The 20444-nt window shown below is 38.0% G+C and overlaps 3 protein-coding genes across 7 annotated transcripts in view; all 3 read right to left on the reverse strand.

Moving 5' to 3' along the window:
* Positions 1–20444, reverse strand: part of LOC112728706 (prolycopene isomerase, chloroplastic) — a 66815-nt gene that overhangs the window by 15145 nt on the left and 31226 nt on the right. The window contains exons 2-4 of one of the 2 annotated variants that reach the window (XM_072209970.1): positions 19945–20055; positions 19729–19837; positions 18849–19185 (exon numbers count right to left, since the gene is read on the reverse strand). In XM_072209970.1, the coding sequence (XP_072066071.1) occupies positions 19112–19185; positions 19729–19837; positions 19945–20055 (294 nt within the window). In that variant the 3' untranslated portion in view covers positions 18849–19111. Of the gene's footprint in view, positions 1–18848; positions 19186–19728; positions 19838–19944; positions 20056–20444 lie in introns of those variants that run through there. The other variant, XR_011868971.1, reaches the window with a different exon arrangement.
* The window catches only part of LOC112728696 (putative disease resistance RPP13-like protein 1), a 57875-nt gene that overhangs the window by 10135 nt on the left and 27296 nt on the right, over positions 1–20444 (reverse strand). The gene's annotated exons all lie outside the window — the stretch shown is intronic.
* On the reverse strand, positions 12642–17945 carry LOC112728707 (putative disease resistance RPP13-like protein 1). Of its 4 annotated transcripts, none has more exons than XR_003812799.2 (3): positions 14036–17945; positions 13355–13487; positions 12642–13188 (listed from the first exon to the last, which is right to left on the reverse strand). XR_003812799.2 is itself a non-coding variant. In XM_029290951.2 (2 exons), the coding sequence occupies exon 1, from the start codon at positions 17680–17682 to the stop codon at positions 14053–14055; it is 3630 nt and encodes a 1209-aa protein (XP_029146784.1). In that variant the 5' UTR covers positions 17683–17911; the 3' UTR covers positions 12642–13188; positions 14036–14052. The 4 variants fall into 4 exon arrangements, 1 of the variants encoding a protein (XP_029146784.1); XR_011868969.1 differs by lacking the exon at positions 13355–13487 and adding an exon at positions 13808–13879 and having other exon boundaries at positions 14036–17872; XR_003812798.2 differs by lacking the exon at positions 13355–13487 and having other exon boundaries at positions 13808–17872.

The raw sequence follows: 20444 nt of genomic DNA on the forward strand, positions 1-20444 counted from the left end.
AGGGATTCTGGGCTAGGCCATAACAGTGCCCCCGACGCGCCAGGAATGGTCGTGAGGGACATTGGTGGCGCGTGATTTCTTCGTTCGTGGGTTGTCTTTGGGTCGGCTGACCGTGGGAGGGACGTGCCCCCTGCGCGTGTGTCTCTTGGTTGCTGGGGCGACCGTTTTATCGCTTCGTTCTTCGCGCTGAGTATTAAATGCTCATAATGGGTTACGAAAAATTCTGCGCGCAAAGACTGTTTTACCCCTGGCCTTTTCGCGTTTTATGCAGCGGTTTTTAAACAGTTTCTTATTTCCTTGGCTCCCACTTTTGCTATTCCTCATTTTCTTCTCTCCCTGATATCCAAACCTTCTTGTTCGAGCGTCTCTGTGCTTCTTCCTTCACTTCCAGGTTCCTGCAATTAATTCAGGTATTTCCAGAATCCTTCTCTTTTCTGTTTCATTCTCGCATGCTTGTTGTATGTATTTGCTTTGCCATTTTTGCTGTTATGTGGTCTTTCAATGCTAGTTAGGGATGCTAGGTAGATGTGTTGGGGGAGGGGTACCATTCTTGGGCAGGTTTCTAGGTGATTTGTGCGATTGGTATAGTTCTTAGCCGTATTTGGTCATGATTGAGTAGAAAGGGTATAGTTTCTTGGGTTTTCCCCAGACTCCCGACCTCGTAGACTAACGGAATGGTACCCCGCTGTAGGTATGCCTCGTGTCGTCTCCCGGACTTTCCCTTCCGCGGCGAGCTATGATCCGTACGCTTGGGTAACCTCGGATGTAAAGGACTCGCCAAACCAGATGGATCTGGCGGAGTTGACGGAGTTCCGACAAGCCGGATACTTGTGCAGGGGGACAGACGAAGAGGCTAATTATGAGACCTCCGTGCCTGCCCCCCACGAGCGGCTGTACGAGATCAATCTTCACTCTCCCCGGATCGTCGATTGGATTTGGTTTTACAAAGCCATGTTTACCCAGGTCGGGGTTCGCCTTCCATTTTCCGAATTCCAGATGTCGCTCTTGAATTGGATATCTGTGTCACCGTCATAGCTCCATCCGAACAGCTGGGCTTCTATCCGCTGTTTCGAGATGGTTTGCGAGTATCTCGAGCTGCCGGTGTCGGTAGATGTCTTCCTTTTCTTCTTCAACCTTACTAACCCTTCCAAACAAGGGAAAGCAAGGAAAGGGTTCCTCTCTTTTCGGTCTGCCCAGGGTAGGAGAATATTTGGTCTGTTCGAGGACTCCTACCTTGGGTTTAAAGATAAATTCTTCAAAGTCCGTCCCGTTAAAGGTCGCCACCCCTTTTGGTTGTCCTTGGAGGGGGAACGCCTCATCCCCACTTATCGGAGTTTTGGGACAGGGTCGAATCCTTTTATTAAGGCAACATATAAGAGGATGTCCTCAGTAGATAAGAAAATAGCCGACGTGCTATTTGCCATTTTTGAAAAGAACCCCGTGAATCCTCATCTCCTCATGGGTGAACGGGAGGCCGCCAGGAGCTATATTCGTGAGTCGTCTTGTCTTGTGTTTTTTGTGTTGTTTATTACTGTTTACTTTACGTGTTCTAACGGCTGATGCGTTTGTTTGTTTGCTGCAGTGGAGAGTGACGGGTCTTGAGAACCTGATGAAGACCTTCTTCAAAGAAAGCGATGAAGAGAAGGTCGAGGAGAAAGATACCGGGAACTCGGGTGGCCCTTCTGGGGAGAAGGGGGACCAGACTGTGCCCCCTCCCCAGGATACCGACGTGTCGGGCAAGAACCCAGAAGGGGTGCAAGCTTCTCCCCCTCCCGAAGTCATCGTTGGCGGGCACTCGCCTTCTGTCAATCAGGAAGATGACGATGTGGAGCTCATCCACACCCCTAAGAGACGGAGGGCGTCTGCGAGCCCGGAGGGGGCTCTCACCATCATGGAGAGAAACTTCGATGCCACAACCTTTATTGACTCGCAGCTGATTCCTGGGACGGAGGAGCATTTTCATGGAACCGACCTAGCCGGGCAGGCGAGATGGATGTACCGGACTTTGCTCCGGGGGGCTGTGATAGCTCGAAAGGCTGAGTTTGAGTTGTCGAGAATGCAGGCTCTCCGGAGGAAGCTCGAGTCCTCTGCCAAGGCAAACAATGACTTTAAGATGCAGGTTGAGCTGTTCCAGAGCCAGTTGTCCGAGATGGGGGAGAGGCTCAAGGTGTCCGAGGAAAAGGCGACATCCGCCGAGGAGAAATTGAAGGCTTCCGACGAGACGGTGGCCCGTTTAGCTGAGCGGGAGATGACATTGGAGAGCCAGCTGAACGCCGCTCAGGGTCGGGTAGCAGTCTTGGAGAGAGAGCGTGACCAGGCCGTGTCGTCGGCTAAAGCCGCTAAAGTCGAGGTCGAGGAGCTCCGGAAGAAGCTGAAAGCGACCAAAGAGCAAGGGAAGAATGCGATCTCTATGACTGAAGATGCTTTGAAAGCCCAAGTGAAGATCGTGGCTCCTGACTTCGACACATCGGCTATTGGAGTCTTCAAAATGATCCAAGACAGCAAGATTGTCGACATGCCTAGGAAGTGATTTCCTATAACTTGAACATTTTGATGTAGATTTGTTGAACATTTGTCGCATGTTTTGTAATTTGATACTTCGTAACAGTTACGTTTAGTTGGTTGTTTGGTGGTGCGGTATTTTATAACAACACTTACTAACCGGCAAGTGCACCGGGTCATACCAACTAATACCTTACGTGAGTAAGGGTCGATTCCACGAGGATTGATGGATTAAGCAACAATAGCGTTTGATAGGCTTAGTTAGACAAACAAAAATTGATGTTGAGATGCAGCATAAAAGAGATTAAACAATATAAAAAATATTGAAGAAGGGCAAGTAATTAAGATGGGAATAATATATGGAGAAGATAGTTAAGGTTTCAGAGTTATCTATTTTTCCGGATTAACTTTTCTTACTAACTATTTTAATCATGTAGGATTTAATTTATGGCAAACTATATGTGACTAGACTCTAATTCCTTAGACCTTCCTAGTCTCCTCTAAAATTTATCAACAGCCAATTCCTTGGTCAATTAACTCCAATTAGAGGGTGATAATCAAATTCCAGTTTATATGCCACAAAAACTCTAATTACCCAAAAATAAAAGGATTATATGTCACGTATCCCGTTAAATCCAAATAATTAAAATTTAGGAGAAAATGTTTTCAAGCTGTTGTTCAAGTAAAGAGTTTTTCCAAATTTTACAGGAACTCAAATAGAAAGAGGGTCATACTTCCGTTCCACCCAAATTCATAAAATAAAAAGCGAAAACAATTCTTAAATTATAAATCCATACATAAATTAAAATAGAAAAGGTAATAAAATCAATCCATAGACAGAGCTCCTAACCTTAACAATGGAGGATTAGTTGCTCATTATTGAGAGGAAAAATAAAGATTGTAAATTGGGATGGAATGGGATCCTTCCCAGGACCTCTCTACAAAGGAAGGAAAATTTCTCCCTTTTTATAACTAATCCTAATAAATTTAAAATCTAATATCTAAAACTAAAAATTAAAATAATATCTTTTCCTAGAATTAAAATTTGAATTTAAATTTGAATTAATTTAAATAATCAAATCTTCAATGGATGGATGGGGACCACTTGAATTGTCCATTATGCAGATCGCTCATGTGACGCGTCCGCGTTGTCCACGCGTTCGCGTCATTTGTGCAGATTCCAGTCCACGCGATCGCGTCATTGCGATTTTCTCCATTCCACGCGGTCGCGTGAGCCATGCGTCCGCGTCGGTATTCGCTGGTCATCTCCTTGGCTTCTTCTCTTTCTCTGCAGAAACTCCATCAAATTCCGCCAAATGCTACCTAAAATAAACAGTATTGTACAAAACTCAAAATAGCATTCATAATGGCTAAAATATAATTAATTCTTAATTAAATTCAATAATTTAGATGCAAATTCACTAGGAAAAGATAGACAAGATGCTCACACATCACAACACCAAACTTAAACTGTTGCTTGTCCTCAAGCAACCAAAACTAATATAAGCTTAGGATGTGAATTTGCATGAGAATGAGAGTTCGATTAAGCCCATGTCTTCTCTTATAGTGGGGTTTACAACTGCAATCCTGAACAATTTTGGCATCTCACTTTATCCTTTGAAGTTCAGAATGATTGGCATCCATAGGAACTTCAGAATTCAGATAGTATTATTGATTCTCCTAGTTCAGTATGTTGATTCTTGAACACAGCTTTTTTTATGAGTCTTGGCTGTGACCCTAAGCATTTTATTTTCCAGTATTACCATCGGATACATAAATGCCACAGACACATAACTGGGTGAACCTTTTCAGATTGTGACTCAGCTTTGCTATAGTCCCCAGTTAGAGGTGCCCAGAGTTCTTAAGCACACTCTTTTTGCTTTGGATCACGACTTTAACCGCTCAGTCTCAAGCTTTTCACTTGACACCTTCACGCCACAAGCACATGGTTAGGGACAGCTTGATTTAGCCGCTTAGGCCAGGATTTTATTCCTTAGGGCCCTCCTATCCATTGGTGCTCAAAGTTTTAGATCCTTTTTACCCTTTGCCTTTTTGTTTAAAGGGTTATTGACTTTTTCTGCTTGCTTTTTCTTTTTTTTTCTTTTTTTTTATTATTAAATATTTTTTTCGCAAGCTTTGTGTTTTTCACTGCTTTTTCTTGCTTCAAGAATCAATTTTATGATTTTTCAGAAACTCAATAACATTTCTCTTTGTCATCATTCTTTCAAGAGCCAACAATTTTAACATTCATAAACTTCACTATCAAAAAATATGCACTGTTCATGTCATGTATTCAGAATCACAGAAAATACCACCACATTTAAGTAAATAAGACTATTATTCAAGGTTGCGAGAACCGGACCGGTCAATGAACCGGTAAGGCAACTGGTTCACTGGTTCAATGGTCCGACCGGGGTTCAACCGGAGTTCAACCGGTTTAATTAAATATTAAATAAAATTATTAAAAATTAATATATGTAATGCTTGATCACTATCTAGTTGTTCTATCTTCAAAAATAAAAATTTCTAATTAGTAACAACTACAATTTACAAACACAAATTTACACAAATTAAATACATTTACAGTCAATGACTAAATATTGATTGTTGAAAAGAAAAGTGAACCTGAACAAAATCACTAAATGAAGTCAATCAAAATACAATGGTTCTCACAATGGTTCTCAACAAGCAACTAGAGAGGGCTAATTCCATAATTTCTAGCCTTGAAGATGCCCACAGAATTATGTTGTAGTTGTTGATCATTTTGTGGCTGTTCCATCTAAATTCAAAATGACAGCAATCTAGAATCCAGAAAAATATATCAATCCATATAACTCATACGACATTCATTCAACATAATTAACAGAGTAGAATTGAATTTAAATTTTAAACCCCAAAATTCAACAGAGCAGTATTCAACAGAGCAGAAATAAACAAAACTCAATATAGCCAAATCCAACATAGCAGAATTGAATTTATATACCGAAATTCAAAATAAACAAAATTGAAAAACAAAACAAGAATAATTAACAAAATAAAAAAATTAATTGAAAAACAGAACAAGAACCGATGAAGCTGTCTGAGATTCTTGTCCAGCATTATGTTGTTGTTGTTGATCATTTTCTGACTGTTCCATCTAAATTCAGAATGCCAGCAACCCAGAATCCAGACCAATATATCAATTCATAGTTCAAAGTTCATACAATTTATAATTTTATATGCATTCAATAGAGCAGAATCGACAAAATAAAAAAACTAAACAGAGCAGACTTGAAAAGATTCAAAAAAAATAAAAATTGAAGAACAGAGCATAACATAATTTTCAATTTCAACATGCATCAATTTTATTCTCAAATCCAACATACAAGTATACAACAAATTCATTCCACATTTGATTAATCATATAAAAAAAAATAAAAGAACAGAAGCCAGAAAAAAAAAATTGAAACAGTATACACTGAACAGACGCCAGAAACCCGATCTTACCTTAAGAGAAGAACGAAGAAAAGCCAGAAAACAACACAGCACGAAGCCACGAACAGAAGCCACAAACCCAGAAGCCCTAAACCCAGAAATCCAGAAACCCAGAAGCGGAGAAACCTAGAAGCCAGAAACGGAGAAACCCAGAAACCCAGGTGCGCGAGCGTGGGCGACGGTGCGCGACGGTGCGCGAACGTCGGCGACGGTGCCCGAAGGTGGCCGAACGTCGGGTGTTCTTCACGGCGTCCTCTAATCCGTTGTATGCAGAAGCTGCTTCAATGTTGGAGAGTGGAGAATAGATTGGGAGTGGAGCTGATGGTTGGGAGTGGCGGTGGAGGGTTCTTCAATCTTCAGTTCTTCACTCTTCAGCCTTCACTTCTTCGAAGATTTTGGAGAAGGAGAATAGAGATTAGGGATTTTGGCTTTGGGTTTTCAATTTTGGGAGTGGCAGCCTCAGCAAGTCACGCGTTCTTCATCCCCTTTTTCTTTTTTTTTTTTTTATAAAAGAAACGACGCCGTTTGACTAGTAGGGGAAAAAACCGGCACATATAAAAACTGGCCCGGTTTGCCCGGTTCATCGGTTAACCACCGGTTTAGCCGGTTTTTTCGCAGCGCGGTTTTGTTCATGGACCGGATCGGCTATATGATCGGTTTTCGGTTAATCGGGTTGAACCGGCCGGTCCGGTCCGGTTTTCAGAACATTGCTATTATTCAATATAGACCCACTTTCTCATGCAATATATCACTCCTATATTTTTTTTTAAGCTCAGTGAGTAATACATGAGACATCTTTTCAGAATTAAAGCAATAGGAAAACTAAACTAGTCCTAGGATTCTAACTAATAAAGGATCATGCAACAGACAAAGCAAAATAACAGAAAACCGAAACATAACATAGAAAAAAAGGGGAGGAATAAAAAATTAAAGGATCTCAACCACCTTAATTATCCTAGCGGTCGCTTTATTCTTCAGGTTGTGCTCCTTCGCGAAGATGATTCGCCTCCCTTTTGTATTAGAAAACCTATAAGCGCAGCGTCAACACTAAACTTAAAGGTTTGCTTGTCCTCAAGCAAAGAAGAACTGAAAATAGAAGAGACAAATATTAAAATAAAAAAAATAAAAGGATAAGAGAAAAAGAGAGAATTAGGATTGGGAGAGAGAAGGAAACTGGGCGGCGCAAGCGACGCGGCCGCGTGGGGCACGCGGTCGCGTGAATTGCGCGTTCTTCATAATGACGCGTTAGCGTCAGGCACGCGTCCGCGTGACCAAGTTTGTGATTTTAGCACACTTCTTGCCCCAAGCCAGCACAACTTTCTGCCCAGATACCTTCTACGTCGATTTTTCGGGTCACGCGGTCGCGTCGGTGACGCGCCCGCGTGGATAGTGAAAATCCCGAACGACGCGAACGCGTGGGGGACGCGTCCGCGTGGGCTTGTTTGTGCTAGAGGCATAATTCTTGCGCCACTCCCGCGTAACTCTCTGTTCAAATTTATTTTTCACGCACACATGATTGACGCGTTCGCGTCAATGACGCGATCGCGTCGTGTGCCTCTCTTCTTCTTCTTTTTTTTTTTTTAGCCTGAGGTGTTTGGTTCCTGTGATAAAATAGCTGCATGATTTGAAAATTAGTAAGAACTTAATAAAAATCAACTATGTAAAAACTACTACTACGAAAAACAGCTAAGAATGAAAAAGAACGATCATACCACGGTGGGTTATCTCCCACCAAGCACTTTTAGTTAAAGTCCTTAAGTTGGACATGTTGTGAGCTTCTTGTCATGGTGGCTTGTTCTTGTACTGATCCAGGAATCTCCACCAATGTTTGTAATTCCAATGGCTACCGGGATCCCAAACTAGGCGCATAACGCCTTTGAGCAAGTTGAAGCAAGTGACAAGGTCCCATGAGTGTTGATTGTGAGAATGAATTCCAGGGTCCCAAACCTTGCTTTTACACTCGTCTTCTTATGTATCACCATTGTTCTCACCAGGTGGCAAGCAATCTAAATTCTCACAGAGACATCCAAACAACCTTCTAGACCCATTCAAATTAGCTCTACACCAATTCTTGCACTTCAATTCGGAGCATGCAACCATATTGAACCTTGCTTGACAACTCTTACCACTAACCATCTTCCTCTTGCTCTTAATACCACAGAGAGCTCTAAGTTGACCATCCGTCTCCAGTAGCCCATATTCAAGTGGGAAAGTAAGGATTAAAGGTAGAAATTGTATCCACTTGAATGTTGTATTGGATGGTGATGGCTTTGGGAGAGGTCTTGCAAGCTCCACTCCCTTGTGTTATTCTTTGAATTCTTCTACCTCTTTGCAAGCTTTCTCAATTTCAACCTCTTCCTCTTGGTAGCTTTCTTCTAATTCAATCTCTTTTTCATTACTTACCAAGGGCATTGGAGGTTGTACATCTTCCTCTTCTTCTAATTGCTTGCTTATTTGGCCCATTTGCACCTCCAAGTTTCTAATGGAGGCTCTGGTTTCCTGCATAAAACTCATCATCATCTCCCAATTAGGATCTTCTTGGGATTTAGAGTTTGCCTCTTGAAGAAGATTTTGGGTGTTGATAGCTGGGACTTGCATGCCACCCATCTGTTGAGTAAGTAGATTTAATTGCTGAGTCATAAGCTTGTTCAGGGTAAGAATAGCATTCAGAGTTTCTACTTCCATAACACCCTCCTTTTGAGAAGCCTCAATATCTGATGGTGGCTCTTGATATGGGTAGAAAGATGATGGTTCTTGGTAGTTGGAAAAACTTGGAGCACTGAAGTTTCTTTGGTTTTGGCTTTGCCAACCAAAATTTTGATAGTTCCTCCATCCACCATAGTATGAATCACTACTTGGATGAAGTAGTAACCCATGTGATCTCTTTCCATTATTTTTTCTTAGCACAAAACACCAAAAAGATTAAACGCACCATGTGGTAAACAGGAAAGCACAGAAGAAAGAACAGAATTCAAAGAATTAAAATAAAACTACTAGGAAACACCAAACTTAATTTTAAAAAATAATTTTTTTTAATAAAATAAATCAATTTTTTTTTATTTTATTTTTTCGAAAATTAAAATTTAAAAAAAAAATTTATATTTTTATTATTATTATTATTATTATTTTTTAAAATAAGTAATAAAAGAGAAAAAAAAAATTTAAAACGAAACAGGGGAAGGGGGACAAGGGGTTAAACGAAAAAGAAAAAAATAAATAACGTAAAGGAAAAGAAAAAAAATTGACGTAAAGTAAAAATAAAAAATTATCGTAAAAATTTTTTTTTTCTTTCGAAAATTTAAAGCAAATTTTTTTTTTATAAAATTAAAAATATTTTTTTTTTGAAAATATTTAAAACAAAATTTTTAAATAAAATTAAAACTAAAATGCCTAATTTAAGCAATCAAACAACTAATAGTTGTTAATCACAATCAATCCCCGGCAACGGTGCCAAAAACTTGGTGCGGTATTTTATAACCACACTTACTAACCGGCAAGTACACCGGGTCGTACCAAGTAATACCTTACGTGAGTAAGGGTCGATCCCACGAAGATGATGGATTAAGCAACAATAGCGTTTGATAGGCTTAGTTAGACAAACAAAAATTGATGTTGAGATGTAGCATAAAAGAGATTAAACAATATAAAAAATATTGAAGAAGGGCAAGTAATTAAGATGAGAACAATATATGGAGAAGATAGTTAAGGTTTCAGAGTTATCTATTTTTCCGGATTAACTTTTCTTACTAACTATTTTAATCATGTAGGATTTAATTTATGGCAAACTATATGTGACTAGACCCTAATTCCTTAGACCTTCCTAGTCTCCTCTAAAATTTATCAGCAGCCAATTCCTTGGTCAATTAACTCCAATTAGAGGGTGATAATCAAATTCCAGTTTATATGCCACAAAAACTCTAATTACCCAAAAATAAAAGGATTATATGTCACGTATCCCGTTAAATCCAAATAATTAAAATTTAGGAGAAAATGTTTTCAAGCTGTTGTTCAAGTAAAGAGCTTTTCCAAGTTTTACAGGAACTCAAATAGAAAGAGGGTCATACTTCCGTTCCACCCAAATTCATAAAATAAAAAGCGAAAACAATTCTTAAATTATAAATCCATACATAAATTAAAATAGAAAAAGCAATAAAATCAATCCATAGACAGAGCTCCTAACCTTAACAATGGAGGATTAGTTGCTCATTATTGAGAGAGAAAATAAAGATTGTAAATTGGGATGGAATGGGATCCTTCCCAGGACCTCTCTACAAAGGAAGGAAAGTTTCTCCCTTTTTATAACTAATCCTAATAAATTTAAAATCTAATATCTAAAACTAAAAATTAAAATAATATTTTTTCCTAGAATTAAAATTTGAATTTAAATTTGAATTAATTTAAATAATCAAATCTTCAATGGATGGATGGGGACCACTTGAATTGTCCATTATGCAGATCGCTCATGTGACGCGTCCGCGTCGTCCACGCGTTCGCGTCATTTGTGCAGATTCCAATCCACGCGATCGCGTCAGGCACGCGATCGCGTCATTGCGATTTTCTCCATTCCGCGCGGTCACGTGAACCATGCGTCCGCGTCGGTATTCGCTGGTCATCTCCTTGGCTTCTTCTCTTTCTCTGCAGAAACTCCATCAAATTCCGCCAAATGCTACCTAAAATAAACAGTATTGTACAAAACTCAAAATAGCATCCATAGTGGCTAAAATATAATTAATTCTTAATTAAATTTAATAATTTAGATGCAAATTCACTAGGAAAAGATAGACAAGATGCTCACGCATCATTTGGCCGAGTGGCCGTTACTATCTTTCGCCTGGCTCATCGTGTTATTTTTGTTACCGCCTTTTCGGGGTGGGCTCATTGCTTGTGCCCGTTTTGTCGTTTTTACGTTGGTAACGATTTGGACCGATTTGGTCGTGTTGTCGCCGTGTTAATTATGGCTATGGTCCATCTGGCTCCCGGGGTGATCAGTCCCGTGCTGCCGTTTTAGGACGCAATCGTGTAAAACGCGTATTGGGAAGTAATAGATACGTAGGAGAATATTTTGACAAGTGGGAATTAATCGTCAGCTAGACAAGCTTGTTAATATGGCAAGTATTTGATAAGAGTAAATAGCTAAAAATTGACTAAAAAGATTAACATGTGGACAGAGCGAGCATACATGAGTTCGTTAGGCCTCCTGGTCGGCTTGCTCGAGTCAGGAGTAGAACCTTCTCAAGTTACCTGCATTCCATGTTCTAGGAATTTCTTTGCCGTCAAGTCTCTCAATCTTGTAGGCACCCTTACCAAGCACTTCTCTAATTCTGTAAGGACCTTCCCAATTTGCCGCCAGCTTTCCTTCTCCAGGGGTCGGTAGACCGACGTCGTTGCATCGCAGAACGAGGTCTCTTTCCCTAAAATCCCTCCTGAGGACTTTAGCGTTGTAGCACAGGGCTATTCTTTGTTTCAACGCTGTTTCTGACAAATGGGTCATCTCCCTCGTCTCCTCTACGAGGTCCTTTTCTACCGTTTCGTCCACACCTACGAGCAGTAACCAAGCACAACTCACACACTCCTGCAATATCAAAAAAAATGAGTTGTAACCAACCAACCATTCTTTCATAATTATTCAATTGAAACATAAAGTACAGATTAAATGCAATAAATATCTGTGAATTAAAAGTGTCATAATAATAATAATCATAAAAATTTTCATCAGTTACCAATATTCAAATCTTATACTATTTTATCTAATTATACATATTTTATAAACTCTTACGTTATTACTATTGTAAATTTGTATTTTATTCTATTTACCAAATAATCAAACACAAAACTACTAATAAAAAATAGATAAAAAAAATTACATATAACCTTTTCATATAATTATGCCAAAAATATATGATTTGCAAATTCTAGGAAAAAAAAAAACAAATAAAACACTGACACACTCAATCCCTCTGTTTCCATAAATAAAATAGATAATACTAAAAAAATTCTTATTCAAAAAATAAATATTGCTTATTTAAATAAAATTCCTTTTTTTTAAAAAAAACATTATAAAAACTACCATGAATACTAATTTTTTCAGACAAAGATCACATATCAATCAAGAAACTACAAAAAAATATATATATAAAAAAAATTCAAGAAATATCTTCAAATGAAAAACTTATATACAAAGGTTAATAAAAATGATTGTACAAAACTCAAACAAGTTAATATTTTAGAAAGATTCATCTCTATAAAAACATATGAGAAGAAGAACAAACAAACAACTTCAATAGGAAGAAAAAACAAAAAAGTAAAACAAACCTCATATAAGAAGACTAATAAATCTGTCAACTACAAATAATATAAAAATAAAAACAATAAATGAATATGTAACTTTGTACAATTTTAGTATCAAATACCTGTAATTTTTTTTAAAATACATAATATTTTACTTCATATTTCCTTCTACTTGAATAATTATATTGAACTATATAGAAATACCAGAATTAATATTTTGTACAATATTTTCAAGTTTAAGATTAATTTATATATATTATTTAATCAATTTATAAATTATATAACACTTTTAAATCTATACTGTATACTAATGTTGTTGTTTTAGTCTAGTATAAAAGAATTTAGAGACAATCATATAAGATTCTAAGACTTCTAAATTACCACCAGCCTCTATCCCCCTTCGGCATTGCCATTAGGGAATAGAACTGGGGCCAAAAACATGTACTATTTATTGAATACTCTCTTCTTCAAGTACAACTAAGTTATCCCTTTCCATGTTACAACTAATCACACATTACTTACTAACATAAGAACTATGAAGTACTTAAAGGAAAGGAAAGCATACACCACAAACAGTGAGTGAACAATATTTGTAATTCAAACTCAGATCAAATGGAGATCTCAGTGATCATGATATCAAGTTTCTTTACTGATTCCTAGCCACTTCTTTAGAAGGAGTCGCAGCGCGACTTCTATTCTCCTTGAGAGTGTCCATTTGGCATTCTCAAGGATCTTGAACCTCATAAAGAACTTCAAATTGTTGCACCAATTGTGATGCCTATCTCAGAGCACTCCCTTCTTTGCTTATCAGCAGCCTCAATCTCAGTTCTGCCTCTGGATAAGCGAATATTAGAAATTGTTTCCCATATGAGCTATAACCTTCAAGGGTATACTGTACACTTGCCCCACGTTAGATTTCATCACCTTATCAACAGAACAAAAGAAAAAGCAGTCAGTGTTGTAATAAACTTCAATGTATAAGTTGTCAGCAGCAAAAGTTGGGAAAAAAAAAAAAAAGAAGATACATTAAAGAAGTAATGCAATGCTGGTGTTTACTAGTTCATAACAACACCAAAAATACCACCCTTACATCTGGCACACAAGAAGTACTCTCTAGCTCCAAACGAAAACTATATGAGAATAGAAACCGTGCATGTATGGAATGGTGCTATGCATGAACAGCACTAACAGCAATCAGGAGTTAGATTATCCCTGCACTTTATCTACATGTCACAGAAACAAAAGCACAATTCATTTTACAACCATAAACTATGGTAAATTTTGTTTAGATAAATCAATTATCTTGCATGAACTTTCTTTTGGTAAAAAAGGCTCAAAGAAATAGCACACTTCAACTAACGTCATTCTCTTATTGAGGAATGCATCAACAATAAAACGAAAGAAAAGAGAACAAATATTAAATCAAAATAATATACGATACTTTGCTGCATAGTTGATGGTATGCAACATATGAAGCACTGTAAGATACAGCATTCTTTCTGAGTATTCAAAAGGAATATTAAATCAAGGTTGGAAGAAGAACCTAATTTCATCATGTCCCAAGGGTCTGAAGCAAGTATCAAAGCATGTAAGAGTACAGCAATGAGTGAATACTCTTGATGAACAATGTGGAGTAAGAACGTTGTAAAGCAGATGAAGAATGAAAAGCTAGTGAGTCACTTTATATGCAGAGTATAAATGTTAGTGCAGAAAACAAATGTATTTGGGGAAATACAGAATAACGTTGTGAGAGAGAGAGAGAAACAGTTACCTGTTGAAGTTGTTGGATTACCAAATCCATGTGTGATCAACTTGAATGGCGGGGATGTGGGAGATTTTGGGCCAAAGCTGTGGATCCTTCTCCTGACATCGTTTGCCCAGCAAAGGGCTTCCAAAGATGATGAGTTGTATTAGAGAGGCAGGCAGCTTTTCACCCTCCATATTCTCCAACTTGGGACATTCATAAATAGATAATTCATGGAGGGAGGTGAGGTGGGCAAGTCCGTTGCATTCCAACGTCTCCACATTTTTAATGTCACTCAGTGTGAGAGACTCAAGGGAGGCAGGCAACCAACCTTCCTTTGGGAGACACTTCACACTCTCACATTCACCTTCAATCCAAAGATGAATAAGCCCTTGAAATTGTGAATTCATGAATGCTGCAGTGCTCACTAGTTTCTCGCAGTAGCTGATTCCAAGATATCTGAGGCTACGGTGTGGAACCCCTGGAGCACACAAATTGATCTCTGGGCAACCCACTAATTCGAGACGCTCTAGCTGAGGTGCTGCCATCCATATCGTCAACACGGATTTCATACTCCCACAATGCTTGATCCATAAATAACGGAGACATGAAAGAGAGCGTGACACCACAATAGACTCCATGTTTCCACAGTACTTGATGTCAACACGCACGAGATTCGGAAAGGAATCCAACAAGGAGAAGGACGCAAGTGAATCACAGCTGCTACGTATGTATAGTTCCTGAAGTGAGTGGTGTTGGCCATCCATTTCGAATTCTAATTTTCTGCAATCCCGTATCCTCAACTCTTGTAGTGATGGGGGAATAGCACTCACTGGAAACCATATGTGGGAGGAACAATCTGAGATGCGTAAAGAAGTGAGGCAACTCAGTTGCGTGTTGGTAATGGCCTCCACCACGGACCCCACCAGATGCTTTCCTGAAATTGAAAGACTGGTAATCGCAGGAGCCCTTGGAACACAACAACTCAGCTCATCGCAACCCATAATCTGAAGTGATTGCAAAGATGGAAGTTGATTTGGCAAATCTCCTCTCAACATGGGACACTCCATTATGGTAAGCTCCCTAAGTCCAGGAAATGCATTGAACTCCATTGAACGCCACTCCTTCCAGCAAGGCAGTGATGAAAACAAAAGACTTTCAAGCTTTGGAAATGGAGTCTCCAAACAAGATTCATCGTTCTGGTAAAAGTAAAACTCAGCACCCACAATTTCCACACTTTCAAAATTTAAAATTGTAAGGTGCTTCAAAGAGGGCAATTGTCCAAGTGAAGGAAGCATACAACAATTCCTGCAGCCATCCAGCCATACATATGTGATGTTGCGGTAGGAAGAACTTCCCAACCAATCTGAAAATGTTGTACCCCTGTAACCCCGGATTTCTAGTTCTTTCAAATTAGTGTGAGGTTGTAACTTGTCGAGTATATCTCTTTCTGTTTGGGAATCAACTATATTCTCATCTTCATCTGGCAACCAACTCAACTTCAGAGAACAAATGCCATCCTTATCAAACATTCTTGCCATCCAAGCTTCACTGCTGTTCACCACATTCTCCAACTTGTCAATGGAAATAGATTGCTGTAGATCTGTAAGTGCTCCCAATTCTGTGATCTTGTTCTCTTCACGCTTCCCAACAACATAATTGCTTAAAAACTGCAAATTTTTCAACTGGCTCATGCCTTTCGGCATCACGTGCACACGAGTTTCTCTAATATCAAGATGGCGCAAATTTACAAGGTCTTTCATGCAAACAGGTAGCATTTTCAGATTTCTACACCAATACAACTTCAAGGTCTGCAAGTTATACAGGTTACCCAATGACTCCGGCAATGTAACAATGTAGGTCTCGGACAGATCCAAGTAACGCAAATGAATCAACTCACCTATTGAATCAGGCACTGACACAAGAGGAAAGTTTTTCAACGACAAAGCCCTCATGTACTTCAACTGTGACAACAAAATACAAGCTGCATTTTCCATATTGAATGGAATCCACTCGTTCAAATTGATTTCAATAAATGTCCTCGTATGTTTTACTCTATCACAAACTCCCAAAAGATTTGACAATGGATAATTGCCTTTGGCGTTATGTGACAAATGACGAGCTTTAGTATCAACCTCAATTGCATTCCGAAGATCTTCAGCTCTGAAATAGAATTCTCCAGCACATGTCATTGCTAAATCATGAACAAGATCATGCATCACAAAATTCTTTTCACGGGTTCTGTGAGGTTGCAAAAATGATCTCGCAATTAATTCATCAAAGCATTCACCGCCAACTTCTTCCATGGTCTTTTTACCTACTGGTTGCAAAAAATTCTCAGCCATCCATAACAATATCAATTCATCCTTGCTAAATTCATAGTTCTTGGGATACAAGGAACAATAAATAAAGCACTCCTTCAAATATGAAGGAAGAAAATAATAACTTATCCTTAACGCTGGAACAACATTTATTCTGTCATTGGAGAGTTCCCAGATTTCACTCTTCAGTAAATGATTCCAATATCTGATATCAGAATTTCCACGCAATATGCCTCCAAGGGCTTGAGCTGCCAAGGGCAATCCATCACACTTCTTTACGATATCTCTGCCGATTTTTTCCAGGGTTGGATTCTCCACAGACACTATTGACAGACGTGCATGCTTTGAAAACACCAACCAACAATCTTCATCGGACAGTGATCGTAGCTCATGAGGTGAAACAGTCTGCACTAAAGAAGCCACATTTTTGTTTCTCGTAGTTATAAGAATTTTACTTCCCTTAACCCCTTTCTGAAAAGGTTTTAGAAGCTTATTCCAATCATCATAAATTTCATTCCAGACATCGTCCAAGACAATGAAGAACTTTTGCCTCGACAACTTTTCCTTTAAATCAAGCTGAAGTAAATTCAAATCTGTCAAGTTACAAGATTTCGAAGTTATTGCCTCGATTATAGTCTTAGTAACCTTGACAACATCAAACTCTTCTGACACGCAAACCCAACCTTGAAAATCAAAATTGTCCTTCACTTTGTCATCGTGGTAAAGCAATTGGGCCAAAGTAGTCTTTCCTATTCCGCCCATGCCCACAATGGGAATGACAGATAAATCACCATCAGCAGCATCATCATCATCCAACAACAGTTTCAGTATGGCCTCCTTGTCTTCTTTCCTGCCACATATCTCCGATGGTTCAAGGAGAGATGTGGATGGACTTCTCCATGACATGTCCAACTTGGCACTCTTCTCCAGACAAAGTGAATCTTTGCGTTCTACAACAGAGTCCAGTCTTCGAACTATTTTCTCCATATCACCAGTATCTTCAATATATGAATCAACAAGTCGAGACCAAGAGGAAGAGTTACCTGGATCACTTGGAGTAGCAGCGACAGCGGCTTTAGTGGAGAGTTCATCGAGCAAGTCATCAGCCATATAAAGAGCATCTTGAAGATCAACAAGCCACTTCTTGACTTCCTTGTCAGTGAACTGTTTGTACTCAGCATCATCAAGCACAGATCTAACAACACAAAGACAGTTTCGCAACCTTTTAAGCAACTCTAAGGCAGAGTAGTTTCCATAGAGGACAGAGTCATCTTCAAGTATTGAAGACAGGTTGCCCAAAACAGTATTAACAAAGGGAGAGAGGTAAGCTCCACCATAAAGTTTTTCAGCCATGGTTGAATCTCCAGTGAAGCAGATTAGATGAGATCAAAAGTCAGAAGAAAGAAAGAAAGGTAATGGATGAGGAAAGGGTTCACAATTTGCAGTATAGTTTCTGGGTTTTCTCAAACAGAAGCTAAGTGAAGTGTTTCGTTTGTGTGGTGAGTGAAATTGACTTGATGAGGTTTATGGTCTTCGGAGAAAATCACATGGGGTAGGTACTAAATGATGTTTCCTTTTCAATAATTTACTGATTTCAGAGGACAATTATTATCCGTAGCTGAGAATTTTTTATTCTCACTAATCTTATTTTGACATATTATTTCTTTCCACCAATTTTGTTTATTTGATTGTTATAAAAAAAAGACACAAAAAAAAAAAAATAAATAAAATGCAATTCATCAGCCATCAGAAAAGACTCTAGTCATTGGAGGGAGTTGCATGTCCCTTTTGGCAGTTGGACACTTTTGTAATTCAATTACACCTTAGCTTATAAGAGCATGTTTAACGCAACAATTAAATGATTAATGGACTAAATTTCCTTTCCATTGTGATCTTTATCTCTTCCTTTTCCTTTGGTAATCCATGAACAAGAAAGAAAACGAATATTTGGATATATAGGACAAAGCACTTAGGTCCCATCTTCCTTTTCCATTATTCATTTTGTATCTCAATAATTGACCTGCATTACCTTAAATAAAAGGAAAAATATATATATGATCCTAAAACACATTTGATATTATTTCAAAAACATTCATGATCATATATATCAATGTTGTGTATGTGACTGCAATTGGACTTCATATTATATGTTTCATTCACTCTGTCCAAGAATTTTCAAAACAAGTAACGGAATTTTTTAACAACTTCACCCTCCAATAATTGTGGCCATTTATTCATCTCAAACTTAAAAAATAAATAAATAGTGCAATGCAACTTTGATTGCTTGAAGTTTATACTTTATACTAAACTAAGTTGAGACAGTTAAATTGTTCGTCGAAATTGATGTTATTTGATCCTATTAATGCATTAAAAAGTTAATCATATTGTCTCATCAGGTAGTCTCTTTCTTTCAACAACTTGTGTTATTTTCAATAGTATTATCCGCATAAATTTGATTATTACACTGAAATCTGATTGATCTTAGTTAAGTTGGGTTGATCCACTATAGAGGCAAGCTCTTCCAACATTATGTTTTCCTTTTTCTTCTTAGCATTGAACTACCTTGACAAAGCATTTCATATAACCTTTATGAAGAAGACTTTATCAATCATACATTGATCATTTACATTTTACACTTCATGGCAAATCCTTCCATCCCCAAGATAATACAACAACAAATATACACTTTTCTATTGTCTTGTTCTTCAGTGAAGCAATCCTATAATGAAAATTGAGCTGATGCAGAAGTTATGAGAATCTAAGATGTTAACTATATTATGCCTCATGCAAGTGTTCTTAACCAACCAAGCAACCTAAGCAGCATGGTATCCATAACTGATGACTTCTTCTCCAACCCTGATTGAAAAACAGATTCAAGGTGAAGGTACGAAAATCCAAGCAAAAGAAAGCCACATGCCAATGGTCTATTTCCATTTTCTATTTTTATTTCTAGTGTTTTATGCTTTTCTAAAATTTCATGGGAAAACAAATAGAAAAAAAAAAACAAAATTTAAAAAAGAAAGCTGTTTAGATAAAATGAAAATGTTTCATATTATCCCTTTTTCTAATATATATATATAACAAAGACACAGTATCTTATCTTCACATTTTCTTACATTTCAAGAGTTTAACTTCAATGTAAAAGTAGACTGCATATTACTGTTAGCCTTTGTTCCCTAATTTTTCTTCTTTCACACCAAAAAACACATAATATCGAAATCAGTAAATTATATCCTGATTCTGTTATCTCTTTCTCACCATGTGTACTAAAAGTCTAAAATTAACATGAGCAAAGATGCAACTATAAATTTGATTGGTAGTAATTAGAAAAGCATAATAGAAAATGTGAAACTCATTGAGTCATTGTATATTCAATTTCAAAGGGAAGTTCTAGCTTACCAATATCTGCAGCAACTCGATGAGCACACATGACTCCAGAGAAAGCAACTGCAATAACACCTTGTCCAGGGAAGCAGCTATCACCCACACAGTAAAGACCATTTACGCCCTGAAGGTTTAATTAACATATCACTTACTTTAATCACTCAGTTCTACGAGTATAATGGATTGTTCTAGAATCGAACCTATTACTAACTTTCGGAAGTAAAAACTTACCGTGGTATTGAATGGCATTCCCAGTAATCCCTTTGGAGTTTTGCGAGGCATTGGTCCGTAAGTTCCATCAACACGAGCTAGGTACCGCCAGTGTGTCTTTGGTGTCCCTACCTACAATGGGGCCTTACAATTTCAAAAAGAACATACACATAATAATATTACATAACTTAGAATCAAATACTAAAAAAGAAATGTTATATGCATTGTTAAGAGAGTGTTTTCTCCATATAAACAGATAATTCAAACATTAATACATAATAGCACCCATGCTTCTTTATGCAACCAACACCACCAATGGGGTAGTTAATCCCCTCAAAGTGCCTATCGCATAGAACCTAGAGGCCAAAAAAAAAAAAAAATTCAAACACCAAAGCAAGAAATGAAAACATGCAGTCAGCCACTATACTTGATAGCAGATAGCTGAGTGTTAATTTTGTATTTAAATTTTTTGTTTTGTCCACAACTTTCTTTGAAATACACTTTGGAGACTATGATAAGAA

This window comes from Arachis hypogaea, chromosome 12 (assembly GCF_003086295.3).
Source record: "Arachis hypogaea cultivar Tifrunner chromosome 12, arahy.Tifrunner.gnm2.J5K5, whole genome shotgun sequence".
In the NCBI taxonomy this organism is placed as follows: domain Eukaryota; kingdom Viridiplantae; phylum Streptophyta; class Magnoliopsida; order Fabales; family Fabaceae; genus Arachis; species Arachis hypogaea.